General features: G+C 45.3%; 1 protein-coding gene across 1 annotated transcript in view; it reads right to left on the minus strand.

Moving 5' to 3' along the window:
- Positions 1-11151, minus strand: part of plxdc1 (plexin domain containing 1) — a 238748-nt gene extending 227597 nt beyond the window's left edge. Inside the window, exons 1-3 of the mRNA XM_051915699.1 lie at positions 11137-11151; positions 10626-10769; positions 10400-10469 (exon numbers count right to left, since the gene is read on the minus strand). Of these exons, the coding sequence (XP_051771659.1) occupies positions 10400-10469; positions 10626-10769; positions 11137-11151 (229 nt within the window). The remainder of the gene's footprint in view (positions 1-10399; positions 10470-10625; positions 10770-11136) is intronic.
- Between the last annotated feature and the right edge of the window lie 5321 nt (positions 11152-16472).

Here is a 16472-nt window from a genome sequence, read left to right on the forward strand (position 1 = left end):
TATAAAGACTCTCATTCCCTGCACTTCAGTGTCTGGTCTCGTCACACGTACCTGGACTACTTACTTGCTACTTACCTGAGCCCTCTCAATCTTCTTCCTCCCATCTTCCTTCGTCATTCCTCCATTCCATCGTTGATTCCTTCGGTCATCCCATTCCTGCAAAGAGACATTCCTCCATTACCTATTCAGCTAAGTGACTGCTCTAAAGTGCTTGTGCCATTACTCACCTGCATTCTCTGTCTGCCAGTGTCCGTGCCTCTGTTATAAAAAAAACATCCTGTTTTACACTTACCTGTCTTCCTCCGTCTGTGTCCTGGTATAATGTATTTCTTGAGGACAATGTAATACTACTACTAGTACAATAATAACTAGAAAATAAAGTTTGAAATCAAACTTTAATGTTGGCTTGGCACAAGTCTCGATGGGCAGCCCGAGTCAAAAGAGCCAAACGCCCATGTCTGTTCCGTGTTCTGAAGGTGGCCCCACCACAACGGCCGCCTTAAGAGGCGCGGCTCGGCTCGTGTGTGTGTGTGTGTAACATCGTATCAGGCAATCAACCTGTTCAATAAACTGTTTAAAACATGTAGTCACCCGATCAATACTGAGATTCTAGATGGTATAAACAAAGATATAATGAATCTTGACAAACTGAGGATGGAATCGAAAGTATCTAGTCTCTCTCTCATCTGCTCATGCTGGGAGCAGCAGCGGCGCCGGCGACACGAAGTGCCTCTTTATAGATGCCACACATCATTAACACAGTCATACAAAAAAAGAAGCTCTTTGATGCGTTCTTGTGCTCACTTGAATGACATCGCCATGTATTTTGGACGCAATGGAGACGTCTCTGTTTCACTCAAAATCTCATCCAAAATCTAAATGTACATCTTTAATGCGTTCTTGTGATCGAATCTTGTCAAATCGCTGGAATGGTTTATTTAAAAAGGTTAAGAAACACATGTGAATGACGAAGATAGGGAGAACGCGTTGCTCTGGGCAGTCGAGTTCAGAGACGGGCAATCGCGACTCTTTATTTCATCAAAACAGCGTGCATTTACTAAATATAACTCTTTAATGCGTTCTTGTGACAGAATCATGTTGAATCGCTGGAATGTTTTATTTAAAAAAGTTAAAAAACGCATGTAAATGATGAACATAGTGATCGAGGGCAAAAACGAAAGTGCTCGTCTGCTACTATATGAGCGAATAGAACAGGGATAAACTTACCCATACAAGGTGTAAGACATGCAAAGCTTCTTCCCATTGTCTCATCCGTTTTAGAAATCTGATCTTTCAGTCGTATTTAATCACTTTTCACTCTATATTAATGTTTTTATCGCTCCGTGCAGCTGTCTCTCCCTCTCGCTCATCTGCTCGAATGCACGAGCGTCTCAAGTGCTCTCAGAGCGGCAGCCCCGCGGGCGCTGCCTGGGTTACATGAGACTAGCGAGTCTCTATTTATCACACCAAACATCTTTGAAGCTCTAAAAGTATGTCATGCTTTTCATTGCTTGTATATTAATACAGTCGCTAGAATTGTTTCAAACTGGCAAGCTTTAAAACACAGAAATGACGAACTGACGAAACCGAAAGTGAATGCATGAGCCAATAATTTCTTATGGTGGCACGCCCTCTATTGGGCGGAACTGCTCCTCTGGAGGTGCATTTTCAAGAAATGAATGGGAGTCTATGGGAAAAATATGAACTTTGAAAAATTATTACTCGAAAACTAACTCTGATCTTTCTGAAAAGATATAGCAACTAACTAGAGACCAGGGCTTAAAAACGAAAAAAAAACTCAATTGTTCCACTCTGAGCAGAATCGGTATTTTAACGTTTCTGTTCCAGCATTCCTTCTGTATTATCAACGTTTCGAAACCGGTTTGATTAGAAAAAATAACGGTTAATAATGTTATTTTTAACTTTTTTTGTTGTTGTTGTTTGCAAGTAGCCTACTTAATAATGATAATAAAACGTAGCCTACAACATTTATATTTATTAAAAAACAAAGAGAGTAGGCTATTTGCCGTCTTAGCCAATAGGCCTACAATTATATATCTTTTATAGATTCTGTCCAAATGTAAACCTATTAAACAAAAGGAGAAACAACGGTTTATAAATTAAAGTATTTTTTCAAGATATTTTAAAATGTTTGCTGCATGGTTAAAAATACAGACGCTATTTCTGGAATAAGTGTTTTGTTGGTCTGAGTTAGTTTTGGAGGTAAGATTAACTGTTTGGCCAAGATTCAGTTGGTAATGCAGACTGTATGAAGATTTTTGAAAAAAGTGGTTCCCTTTCAGTTGGTCACATTCGACGTACATCACCAGAGAGCCCTATCAGCTATGAGTTAAACTAAATAAGCCAATGGAATTGGCGTGCGATATTTGCATAATGTGCACCGCCCCCACAAGGCGGGTATAAATACGGAAGCGGATGCAATCGCACTCTGTCTTTCGCTTCGGAGCCAACCTGTTGTATTCCTGCTATTTGACTGAGAGTGACTTCTCAAGCCTTTGAAGAGCCTCTGTTTCGTCATGCTGGTGTTAAGGCACCCTACAGCGAAGCCGCGAGCCTTCACAGAGCGAGCTTTCACAAGCTATTATACAGCTCTCAACTGCTGTTTTCACAGCATTGTTTTCTGCCCCGTTGGTTTGCGATTTGGGCCGGTTCCTCTGTGCTTGTGACTGCCAGGCGATCAGTGTGTACTTGCAGTCACATCATGGCTGTTCCTTGTGTGCTGAATTTCCCCCTTCTAAAAGAGCTTCACAGACGAACACCGCGTCTTTTTCAAGATGTCATTTCATCTGTGCGTTACTGGATGCGGTCATTTCCTGGTCCCCGCTGATGGTCACAATCGCTGTGTCACATGCCTGGGCGTTCAGCATGCTGAGGCAGCTTATGCGGATAGCTCATGTTCTCAGTGTTGAGGTCTAGACTCTCGTTCCTTGGTTCTCAGGGAGCGGGGGTCCCCTCCCCTATGCCCCGTTCGGCCGTTTTCTCTGGCTCCGGCCAGGGGAGCGGTGCGACGGCGTGCAGGAAGGGTGACCTGAGGATTACGGTTAGGGCTTCCCTGCCGAGCTCCGCTCCACAGGCCCCATCCCCTCAACAACACTGCAGCCTGTGGTGTTGCCGGAGGATCGTGCTGGTCCCTCTGTCAAGACTCGGCTGCGCTGCCTCCCTCCGGGACCGTAGCGTTGCCCGAGGTCGATCCTGAGTTGACGACTATGCTTTCCCGTGCCGCCGAGAAGGTCGGGCTCGTCTGGAATCCTCCACCGCGAACTTTCTCGGCTGGATGATTGCTTTCTCGGGGCGGCCCGCGCTAGTCCTCAGCATCCCGTCCCGGTACCATTTTTTCTGGAAGTGCATGAAGATGTGACCGAGTCTTGGAGAATGCCGTATAGCATTCGTGGCAGGCCTGGTCCCTCTTCCGCCTTCACCACTCTGGATGGCGGGGAGGCTAAGGGGTACAAGCAAGCCGTCGCGATGCAACTGTGTCCGACGGCCGCTGGCTGGCATGGTGAACCTCATCTCCCATCCCGGGCCTGTAAATTCTCATCGAGCTTGACGGAGAAAGCTTACAGAGCCTGCGGACAGGCCACCTCTGCCTTGCATGCCATGGCCCTGCTTCAGGTCTACCAGGCCAAAGCGCTCATGGACATGCCCCAGGGTAGTCTTGACCAACAGCTGCTGGGGGAGCTGCGCGCCGCCACCGACCTCGCCCTCCGGGCGACTAAGGTGATGGCTCGCTCCATTGGTCAAGCGATGGCTACGCTTGTAGTCCAACAGCACCCCTGCCAAGTCTGCAAAGCAGCAGCCTCCACCCGCCAGACAGCAGGGAGCCAGTCGCGGACGAGGCGTCCAGCCTGCTCAGACCCCAGCCAAGCCAGGTGGCAGAGGACTAGGAAGCGGTCCTGAGACGGGCCACCTGGAGGAGAGGATGTCAGCTCTTCGGGGGATGATGCCCGCATCTCTCCCTCCCCCGAATTTGTGTCTCATATTGTCCCGCCGCTGGCTCTCTGGAGTCCAGCGGTACCCACCTTTTCACAAAAAGAGCTGTTTCCCAATCCTCCAGGTCCCAAGAGGGCACGGCTGGCAGTGTGCGGTGCCCTGCCTCGCCACTCTCAGCCCCCTCTCACCTCGCCACTCTCAGCCCCCTCTCACCTCGCCAGCAGGTCCCAGTGTGTATGTCGAGGCTGCCTCCCTTGCGCCATCTCCCATGCACACTGCCACCTCGCAGAGTCCAACTCCACTTCGGGCCGCTATGCCGTCCGAGTCGGGTCCGAGTCGCACTCTGTCTCGCTGCCCCACGCCGGGTACGTCTGTGGTGCCATTGGTCCCGAGTCTGGGAGCCTGGTTAATGCTTCCCAGCCCGTCCCGCTGGCTCATTCGTACCATCAGACTCGGCTATGCAATTCATTTCGCCCGGCGTCCCCCGGTGTTCAGGGGTGTCCACTACTCGCGTGTCCCTGGACAATGCACCTGTTCTCCCGGCGGAGATTGCTGTCCTCCTGGCGAAGGATGCAATCGAGCCGGTTCCTCCAGCCGATATGAAGTCAGGGTTTTATAGCCCCTACTTCATTGTACCCAAGAAAGGCAGTGGGTTACGGCCAATCCTAGATCTGCATGTCTTGAATCGGTCCCTTCACAGGCTTCCGTTCAAGATGCTTACGCAGAAACGCATTTTCGAATGCATCCATCCCCAGGATTGGTTTGCAGTGATCGACCTGAAGGACGCATTCTTTCATGTCTCGATTCTGCCTCGACACAGACCCTTCCTATGGTTTGCGTTCGAGGGTCGAGTATATCAGTACAAAGTCCTACCCTTCGGGCTGGCCCTGTCGCCCCACGTCTTTACCAAGGTTGAGGAGGCGGCCATTGTTCCGCTCAAGGAACAGGGCGTTCGCATTCTCAACTACCTCGACGACTGGCTCATTCTGGCCAGCTCACGAGAGCAGTTGTGCGAACACAGGGACATGGTGTTTGCTCACCTCTTCCGGTTGGGTCTTCGGGTCAACTGGGACAAGAGCAAACTCGCCCCCAGGCAGAGGATCTCTTATCTCGGTATGGAACTGGACTCGGTCGCCCGGACAGCGCGCCTCACCAAGGAGCGCGTCCAGTTGGTGTTGAACTGCCTGAGTTTGCTCAAGCGCAGGACAGAGGCCCCACTGAAACTTTTTCAGAGGCTCCTGGAGCATATGGCATCCGCAGCCGCAGTCACGCCACTAGGATTGCTTCATATAAAGGCCGCTTCAGCACTGGCTTCACGACCTGGTCCCAAGATGGGCGTGGCAACGCGGTACGTTCCGTGTCCCCGTGACACCGAACTGCCGTCGTACCCTCGCTCAGTAGTCGGACCCTTCGTTCCTGTGGGCAGGAGTTCCCCTCGAACAAGTGTCCAGGCATGCTGTGGTCTCCACAGATACCTCTGCCACCGGGTGGGGAGCCACGTACAACGGGCATGCAGTATCGGGTCTGTGGACGGGGCCCCAACTGCATTGTCATATCCATTACCTCGAGTTGCTAACAGTACGTCTTGCACTGGGCCCCTTCAAGGAGCTGCTGTCAGACAAGCACGTACTGGTCCACTCGGACAGCACTGCGACCGTTGCGTACATCAACCATCAGGGTGGTCTACGCTCCCGTCGCATGTCGCAACTCGCCCGCCATCTCTTGCTATGGAGTCAGAAGCATCTGAGATCACTTCGTGCCATTAACGTCCCAGGCGTGCTCAACCGTGCAGCCGACGAGCTCTCGTGGCAGCCTCCGCTTCCAGGCGAATGGAGACTCCACCCCCAGGTGGTCCAGCTGATCTGGCAGCCTTTCGGGGCCGCACAGATAGAGATCTGTTTGCCTCTCCGGACACAGCCCATTGCCAGTTGTTTTATTCCCTGACCGAGGGCACTCTCGGCATGGATGCTCTGGCACACAGCTGGCCCCAGGGCCTACGCAAATATGTGAGCCCCAGTGAGCCTTCTCGCACAGCTCCTGTGCAAAGTCAGGGAGGACGAGGAGCAGGTCTTGCTAGTGGCTCCGTATTGGCCTACTCGGACATGGTTTTCGAAACTGACGCTCCTCGCGACAGCACCTCCTTGGCCCATTCCTCTGAGGAAGGACCTTCTGACTCAGAGACGGGGCACCCTCTGGCACCCGTGTCCGGACCTCTGGAAACTCCATGTCTGGTCCCTGGATGGGACGCGGAGGTTCTAAGTGATCTCCCCCAGTCGGTTGTAGACACTATCACTTGTGGAACCTGTTCATCGAATGGTGTTCCTTTCACCGAGAGGACCCCTGATCATGTTCGGTCAGGTCTGTGCTTTCCTTCCTGCCAGAGGGTTTGGAGTGAAGCCTGTCTACCTCCACCCTCAAGGTGTATGTTGCCGATATTGCCGCACATCACGATGCAGTTGATGGTAAGTCTTTGGGGAAGCACGACCTGATCGTCAGGTTCCTGAGGGGGGCGAGAAGACTGAATCCACCTCGCCGCCCCTCTATACCCTCTTGGGATCTCTCCCTGGTACTTACATCTCTCCGGGGTCATCCCTTCAAGCCTTTGCAGTCAGTGGAGTTAAAAGTACTGTCCCTTAAGACCGTCCTCCTGGTTGCATTGGCCTCGGTTAAGAGAGTAGGGGACCTGCACGCATTTTCGGTCGACGAATCGTGCCTGGAATTCGGGCCCGGTGACTCTCACGTTATCCTGAGACCCCGGCCTGGATATGTGCCCAAGGTTTCTACCACTCCCTTCCGAGATCAGGTAGTGAACCTGCAAGCGCTGCCTTCGGAGGAGGCAGACCCAGCCCTGGCTTTGCTCTGTCCCATCCGCGCTCTGCGCCTGTAAGTGGATAGAACACAAAGCTTTAGGAGCTCAGATCAGCTTTTTGTCTGTTACGGAGGCCAGCAGAAGGGAAAGGCTGTCTCCAAGCAGAGGATGGCCCACTGGATAGTGGATGCCATCGCCTTGGCTTATCAGTCCCAAGGCGTGCCTTGCCCACTTGGGTTAAGAGCTCACTCCACTAGAGGAGTTGCCTCTTCCTGGGCGCTGGCGCACGGCACCTCGCTGAGAGATATCTGTAGAGCTGCGGGCTGGGCGACACCCAACACGTTCGCTAGATTCTATAGCCTTCGTGTGGAACCGGTATCTTCCCATGTACTCGCTTTCAGTAGCCGGTAACGCGAAGAACACGTTCTAGTGTCGGCTTGCTATGCCACTCCCGCCCCCTGGGCCGGATACATGCATCCATTTGCTCCAGTAGAGTTCCCCACTTGGCAAACCCTATCGAGCTCCTCTGCCTCCCCTTGCGGCTCGGACATTGCGGAGTGTCTGATGCCAGGTCAAACGTCCATCTCTGACGTTGATGTTTGGCTGGGTGCCATATGTTGTGACCCCTCCACGTGAGTGGTCCCATATGTGTATTGTCCACGGTGAAACTCCCTATGGCGAGCCCCTGTCTTTGCCTTAGCAGAGTCAGCTTTGCTGTCACCTGTCAGATGAGTCTCCCCCTATCTCTACGCTGGACTCCATATGCGTACTGCCCACGGCCAGTCCATAAGTGTATTTCCACGTAATACCTCCCCTGCAGGGTAGGTTGTGGCCTCCGCAGCGTCCCCTATGGGTTCGCTTCCCCAGTGTTGTCTAAGTCTTACTGCAGTGGGTCTTGCTGAACAGCAGTAGACTCTCTTGGTGTAAGCTCGCCCCCTTCTCCGCCCCAAGGTGTGCCGGGTGGCTGGAAGGGGTCAGTAACTGTGGCGCTTTATTTGGGATCCCAATTCGTTGGTCACTACTGACGTACGTCGATCGTGACTGACTGAAAGGGAACGTCTCGATTACATACGTAACCCTCGTTCCCTGAAGGAGGGAACGGAGACCAGTTCCTGTGCCTTCGCTGTAGTACAGACTCAGGTTGTCTCAGCGAAAAACAGAGTGCGATTGCATCCGCTTCCGTATTTATACCCGCCTTGTGGGGGCATTGCGCATTATGCAAATATCGCACGCCAATTCCATTGGCTTGTTTAGGTTCACTCAAAGCTGATAGGGCTCTCTGGCAATATCCCAATTCGTTGGTCACTACTGACGTACGTCTCCGTTCCCTCCTTCAGGGAACGAGGGTTACATACGTAACTGAGACGCTTTAGTATTAACTATTGCTTTTTAGCAATTGAAAAAAAAAAAAGGACAAAAAAAAAACTGTAGAAATAATTTACTTCTAATGTAATGTAATCATTGACTAGGTATCATATACTGCAGTGAATTTTAAACAGTATATATTGTTAATCTTTTTTATAAAGACATTTTACAAAAAAAAAAAAAAAAAAACGCTGTCTGATACTACCTGTTCTTAAGTGTTTTTAGGTCATTGTTTTATGAGTGACAAAGTGTGTTTGTTGGGTAAAAACATTTGCTGGTGTTATGGAAAAATGATTTGATATGAGAAATACAGTACATGAAGTGATTTGGAAGTGAAATTTACTGCTGTGCCAAGCAGGAAGTAAGGAGAACTGTGTGAAGAGTTTTGAAAAACTGACCCAAGTATTGAGAAATGTGTCGTAGTGATTGTAAAACCTAACATAATACAAAAAAAAATTAATAAGACAGCAATTTGCTACAAATAAATAATATCAAAACAATTAAATGTAGCTGAACACCTACACAGGTATTAGTCTTTCAGTTTCATTGCAATCTATCCAAAGGCGTCAACTTATAATAATTTTGTAATGTAGTGTAAACATGTACCATGTAACAAATTCTTAACAAGTGGAGAACTGTCATTCTTGTTTTGTCAAGAAATTTTTACAAAAGAAAACATTGTGTAATGTTCACCTGTTCTGTTAACCATTTTGTTAGTTCTCCTGATTATTTAAGCTCTTTGTTCTCCTTAGTTCTTTGTCCATTCTCGTCTATGTAATGTGGGTGTGTTTTCTCCTGAGCCTCTCCAGTGGATTATTAAAGACTGTTTCCTTTTGAGCCATTCGTCTTCGTGCGTTACTTCATTACAGCCACACGTGACAGAAGAAAGGAACTAACAGTTATTAATTTTTTGCAGCGTTTTTTCCGTTTTTTGTTTCCTTTTTTCACCATTGGCCTGGCAGAGGACACCAGCGCCACTCCACATTCAGAGACCAGCCATCCGCCACTGACCGGCACGTTAGAGATATGAGAGCCCACCACAGACCGTGGACTTCAGCCTGCTACGACTGATGAGACCAAAGCTGAAGAGAGAACAGAAGGAGTCGTTGCCCCGGAGCCTGAACCACAAGGTGTGTCTGACCAGTGCATGAGCCCACTATATCGTGTGCTGCCGAGGGAGCGTTAGTGGAGTTCGAGGGCTGGGAGAAAAGTCTATGACCTCACCATGGTAGATGGGATCGCTATGTTTACTGGAACATTTTTCAGACTGTTGGATGTGTTTGAGGAGGTAATTGTTTCTCTTGTCCCCGTTGGTTCTGACCAGACCTGATTCTCCTGTTTCCCCGCTGGTTCCACCCAGCCCTGTACTGCCTGTCTTCCCGCTGGTTCCGTCCAGCCCTGAACTGCCTGTTTCCCCGCTGGTTCTGTCCAGCCCTGTATCTCTTGTGATCCCTCCCAGCCTCCCTCTCCCACCTCTTTTAAATGTCAGTTCCTCAACCCCACATTCTCTGGTACCCTTCAGTCCCTTTTCATCTCCTGCACCTAACTGTGTGGATCTGCTTCAGTGCTTCAGGGCTTCAGGCCACCTGCTCCATATTGTCCAGAGGATCCCCTGGCTGCAACTCCAGCCTCTGAACCCAACCCTCCACCACAGCCTGTCGACGCATCGCCTCCGCCTTAGCTCCTCCCTCCCTTGGCTCCACCGGAAACGTTCAGTCTTAGAACTCCACCGGGCTCCCTAGTCCCACAGGCTCGGCCTTGGTCAGATGTTGTCCTGCCTGCACCTTCAGTTCCTCCTCCAGAGCCCTTGCCCTCCCTCCTCAGTTGGACCTTGCATGGCATGAGGGGGGCGTGCTGTCAGGGTTCCTATGTGTTCTCCTTACTTCTTGGTCCGTTCTCGCCTATGTAACATGGTTGTGTTTTCCCCTGAGCTTCTCTTGTGAATTATTATATTAAAGACTGTTTCCTTTTGAGCCATTCGTCTTCGTGTGTTACTTCAATACAGCCACACATGACAGTATGAAGTGTTTTGGCAGTTTTAATGCATTTTGAATGTGAAATTAACTGTTGTGGAAAAATTGGTTAGGAAAACTGTGTAAAGAAATTTGAAAAGTGACCTAAGTATTGAGAAATATCGATCGTAAAATAAAAACTCTAATTGAAGTTTCTTCCTCATTAGCGGTTGAGGCTAAAGCTAAGGCAAACGCAAACCAGTCTGATGTACTATAAATGGCCTTATAGAGGAGATAGGTGAACAAAGTCTATATACAATACCTCCAGTTGCTATGGTGATTTGTCTCACTTGGTGTCCATAGAAAGGGAAGTTAAAGGTTAGTGCCACCCGCTAGTGAGGAGTATGATAAAGAAAAATATGTAAGAAGAAGAGAGAGAGCGAGAGAGAGTGAGAAACAAGAAATGTAGGCAGGGAGTTAAAATGCCAAGTAACAACATGATAAGCTAGAATAAGATGTTTAGAATAAGATGTGTGTGGTTGTCTCACCGATGCCTGTCGGTGTGTGTTAGACAGGATAGTGTGCACTCTTACAGGTCCTTGATGCACTGAATCAAGATTCACCCACAGTTCCTGTGTACGTTTGTCACCAGGACCAAAACTGTGCCAGGAGTAGTACCTCTGAGAGTCCTCCTGAGAGACAAATTGAGAAAATATGTGAATGATATGCCCATAAAACATTCAAAATGGGACAATCATTTAAAAGTTATTAAAAAATTAAAAGGATTAGGAAGAAGAGGTCAAAAGAATCAAATAAGGACAATGCACTGCAAATTATTTTTTTAATCAATATTTTTCTCGTTTGCCAGTAAAAACATCACAAGATCCTAAAAGATTTATGATTTGCTACTTAATAGTCAGCTGATTGTATTTGAGCACAAAAATATGTGTAGTGTCATTAGTCTTTGAAAGAGTAAAAGTGAGGCTAGAGGGGCATACATAAAGCATGAAGAACTTCGCACACTGTATGAGAAGCGCCACATCTTTAAAATAAGAAAACGTCAGAATCCTGCATTATAATGCATTACAATTGTTCCAAATCTTTGTTAATGTACATGAATGCATTTTTAAAGTTGTTTTGTGTGTGTGTGTGTGTGTGTGTGTGAGTGTGTGTGTGTGTGTTGTTTTTGGGTGACACACAAAAGTGTAAAGACTCATAACTCAAAACTATAGCAAGGAGAGTCAAAAGGTAGGTGTCATAGACTGACTGTGGACTGAGCATGGGTATGTGCACACAATGAACTCTTTCCACCATTACACATACATACAAACTAAATGCCAGCAAAATATACCATCCTTATGTAGTTGTATGTTTGTAGCCCTAATTTAGGTGTTGTGACATCCCATTTATCATCCCAAGTTGTTAGTTTTGTTTTTTGTCTGTTAAATGCTCATCTTTAGGTTGTTTAAATGTTTAATGTTCAGTGATGCATGCTGTTCCAATATCATGACACAGAAAAGAATACCAAAAATACTTCACACAATAAATGTTTATTTCATTTCATTTAGTTATCAAGTTAATTTCAATGCATTTCAAACAGCTAGACATACCTTCTGGTGCACCTCTCACTTGCCAAACCTGTCCACATGCAAAGTAGCCATATTTAAGCTAACATTTGCTCATGGCAGATTTCTCCATCTGGTTCTGACCTCATAGGGGAGGGAGAAAACCATGGATGTAAGTGTTTTCTTATATGTCTTGTCTTTACTGTTTTGAGCATTTTAAACTGTAATAGATGTAAATGATGTATGTTGTAGAGCGGAACTATGAATGAAGGTATGATGGTTTTATCTTGTCACCTGTTTGTAACTTATAGGTTTCCCCCTAAAATGGTATTTTCCAAATATAGGAGGAGCCAAAGCTTTAAAAGGCAGCCATTTTAGGGGAGAGTTGGAAGGTAGTGTGGAGAGGTTGAATTGCACTTGTATTTTTGGGCCTGCACATTGGCATATCCAAACTTACATTTGTTTATATATCGTAAGTAATTTTGATTTACTTCCTTTTGTTTTGTTTTTTTTGTTTTTTTTTGGACTATTGCTACTGTGCACACCATGGAGAACTACATTTTTGCACCACACACCATGGAGAACTACATGTTGCACCTACATTAGGACATTCTCTTGCTGAGAAATTGATGATAAAAACCAATATACCAATAATATATATATATATATATATATATATATATATATATATATATATATATATATATATATATATATATAGCGTCTGGACCAATCAGGCACACAATTGTTCATTATATTTAATGAATTATCCAGAAACTTACTCTCTCAAAGTTCTGTGAACCCATCCCCCCTAAAACTGCAACTAGCATCCCAAACGTAGCTAACACACAGGCAGAACTAGGTGTCCTGTTACAGGAAAACTGATAAGAACTTTTATGATCAGTAAGAATTTTGCAGAGACTAGTGACTCTGATATCATTCTTTCTGAGGACAAATAAACCCTCTTAATCCTATATATTCTATATACAGTATCTCACAGAAGTAAGTAAAACTGAAGAAATGACTTTGCTACAATGTAAAGTAGTGAGTGTACAGCTTGTATAAATTGTGTAAATTTGCTGTCCCCTCAAAATAACTCAACAAACAGCCATTAATGTCTAAACCACTGGACACAAAAGTGAGTACACCCCTAAGATAAAATGTCCAAATTGGGCCCAAAGTGTCAATATTTTGCGTGGCCACCATTATTTTCCAGCACTGCCTTAACCCTCTTAGGCATGGAGTTCGCCAGAGCTTCACAGGTTGCCACTGGAGTCCTCTTCCACTCCTCCATGACAACATCATGGAGCTGGTGGATGTTAGAGACTTTGCGCTCCTCCACCTTCCTTTTGAGGATGCCCCACAGATGCTCAATAAGGATTAGGTACTCTCAGCTTCTTTAGCAAGACAGTGGTCGTCTTGGAGGTGTGTTTGGGGTTGTTATCATGTTGGAATACTGCCCTGCGGCCCAGTCTCTGAATGGAGGGGATCATGCTCTGTTTCAGTATGTCATAGTACATGTTGGCATTCATGGTTCCCTCAATGAACTGCAGCTCCCTAGTGCCGGCAACACTCATGCAGCTCCAGACCATGAAACTCCCACCACCATGCTTGACTGTAGGCAAGACACACTTGTCTTTGTACTCCTCACCTGGTTGCCGCCACACACGCTTGACACCATCTGAACCAAATAAGTTTATCTTGGTCTCATCACACCACAGGACATGGTTCCAGTAATCCATGTCCTTAGTCTGCTTGTCTTCAGCAAACTGTTTGCAGGCTTTCTTGTGCATCATCTTTAGAAGAGGCTTCCTTCTGGGATGACAGCCATGCAGACCAATTTGATGCAGTGTGCAATGTATGGTCTGAGCACTGACAGGCTGACCCCCCACCCCTTCAACCTCTGCAGCAATGCTGGCAGCACTCATACGTCTATTTCCCAAACACAACCTCTGGATATGACGCTGAGCACATGCACTCAACTTCAACCACACCGCTGTATGGTCTTGGCCACCGTGCTGCAGCTCAGCTTCTGGGTCTTGGCAATCTTCTTATAGCCTATGCCATCTTTATGTAGAGCAACAATTCTTTTTTTTCAGATCCTCAGAGAGTTCTTTGCCATGAGGTGCCATGTTGAACTTCCAGTGACCAGTATGAGAGAGTGAGTGTGATAACACCAAATTTAACACACCTGCTCCCCATTCACACCTGAGACCTTGTAACACTAACGTGTCACATGACACCGGGGAGAGAAAATGGCTAATTGGGCCAATTTGGACTTTTTTCACTTAGGGGTGTACTCAGTTTTGTGGCCAGCGGTTTAGACATTAATGGCTGTGTGTTGAGTTATTTTGAGGGGACAGCAAATTTACACTGTTATACAAGCTGTACACACACTATTTTACATTGTAGCAAAGTGTCATTTCTTCAGTGTTGTCACATGAAAAGACATAATAAAATATTTACAAAAATGTGAGGGGTGTACTCACTTCTCTGAGATGCTGTGTGTGTGTATATATATATATATATATATATATATATAATTTGATATGTAAGTTATATATATATATTATAATTTTACATATCTTTCTTATTTGACATGCAATAACTCAGGAAGGAAATAAGGTAGGAGGATAATTCTTTTGGTGAAGTTCCCCTACAAGTGAGCTGGATCTAGATCAAATTTTGTGGTGATAACATAAAGTAATCAAAAGTTACAGTATTTGGAACCAAGGTAGCCTTTTTGTTTAGCTCTTGACACCCCCCTAATGGGCATTTTTAAAATTGTTATGTAATAAATAAAATTGTATTGTGAGGAATATTCTGTGATCAACGCTTTGGATTATGTTGATTTTGGACTCATTTTAATTTGGAGCATTCAATGTAAGTAATTATGTCCCATTTTCTACGATCTGTGCATGTTTTATAAAATTATAAGCAAAACATGTCATGTGAAAGCTACATTTGATTTTAGTTAGCGCCTGTTTGCCTGTGGGGTGTTATGTGTTGTAACTCCGTGAAGAATATCCCATTATTGACGCATTGGATTATGATTTTGGACTAATTTTAATCGTGAGAATCTGCTGTAAATAATGATGTGCCATTTTGTGATGTGCCACAATCAAAGCATGTTTCATGAAAACATGTAATTTAATTTACTAAATGTCTAAAATGTTATAAATGAGTCTATTAAAAATATTCATTAATGTTGTTTATCTTTTTCTGGACAAAATTTCAGACTATAACTTGTCTTGCACCATTTGTCATATACTGTTGCTAGGGTGCTCTAAATGGTTGCTAGGGTTTGGCTACACAGTTAGCATGGTGATTTTTACAGACTGGTTTCCCATCTGAATTCATGGGGTGAACGATTTAGAGCACCCTAGCAACTGTATAGCAAGATGAAGAAGCCATATCTCAGCACCAGAACATTGCACAGACTTGGGAATTAGATTTCTAGCGAACGCAAAAGACCCTAGCAACTGCCTAGTGCAACCATATTTTAGCACTTTGCCACGGCAAGCACCACTCACATTTTCTTCAGAAAATGTACATGTCTAGTTAATAGTACTTGAAAAGTGTAACCGGCCTAATTCTGACCACTGTTACGATCTGCGTTGTGTACAGAAGGCACTCAGCGCGCTCAACGCAGTCTCAATAAACATCACAATGATAACATATCAAAAACAAAATACATAAAACACATTACAAACCACATTAAATGCAAAATTAATTATTACAAACATATATCTAGACATACAAAATCTCCTGCAGCTAGTTTTAAATCAACCATGAATTGGAAACTGAACAAACTGATACAAAATGAATACATTGGAAAATAGAACAAATATAAACCATACCTGGATGGATTAAAGAGTACAGCATGAGAAATCGTTTCATCTGTGATTTTATAACCTGCACAGATTAAAGGCAGTTATTTAATCAGTTAAAATCACAACGTTCTGTTGGCGCACACACATATACGTGCACACATACTCAAACCGCTGTACTCGGTAATAAAACTATTAAATCCAATCCATCCATTCATAAAACACTTCATAATACATTTATAACACTGTGAACAATATTATGGACTTAAACTTCTCAGAACTTTTACAGGCCTATATTGAGAGAACACCTCTAACTGCTTACCTCTCCTCAGCACGCTCAACGTGGTCTGAGGATGCAGCGCGAGCTGAACAGAAATGACGTCATTACGCAACATAGATACAAAACTTTTTCCAAAAATAAGATACAAAATCAAAATGATAAGGTTTTCGTGGACAAATCAATACTAAGTGAATAAATAAAAATTGAAAGAAAGGATCAATAGTGAAATACATTAATATTGCAAGTATATACTCATATTAACATCCGTCACAAAAGCAATGGATCACTATTTTTATCTCTCATACTTATTAGTGGTGCTTGCGAAGCTAAGCATCACTATTATTATGTCACATGCTTCTTTTTCTTCTGTACGAAACTTAGCGTCTGCACAGGATTAGATTAGCCAACCAACTCTAGAATTGTCAGAATGCTTTTATGTGATTTAACACATTGCTAGCATGTTCCTAGCATGATTTAGCATTTTGCTAACATGATTAAGCATGTTTGTTAGCATGTTGTTAGCATGATTTAGCATGTTGCTAGCATGATTTAACACATTGCTAGCATGTTGCTAGCATGATTTAGCATTGTTGTTAGCATGTTGCTAGCATGATTTAGCATGTTGTTAGCATGTTGCTAACATGATCTAGCATGTTAGTAGCATGATTTAACACATTGTTAGCATTTTGCTAACATGATTTAGCATTTTGCTAGCATGTT

Source organism: Ctenopharyngodon idella, chromosome 12, assembly GCF_019924925.1.
Source record: "Ctenopharyngodon idella isolate HZGC_01 chromosome 12, HZGC01, whole genome shotgun sequence".
Lineage (NCBI taxonomy): Eukaryota > Metazoa > Chordata > Actinopteri > Cypriniformes > Xenocyprididae > Ctenopharyngodon > Ctenopharyngodon idella.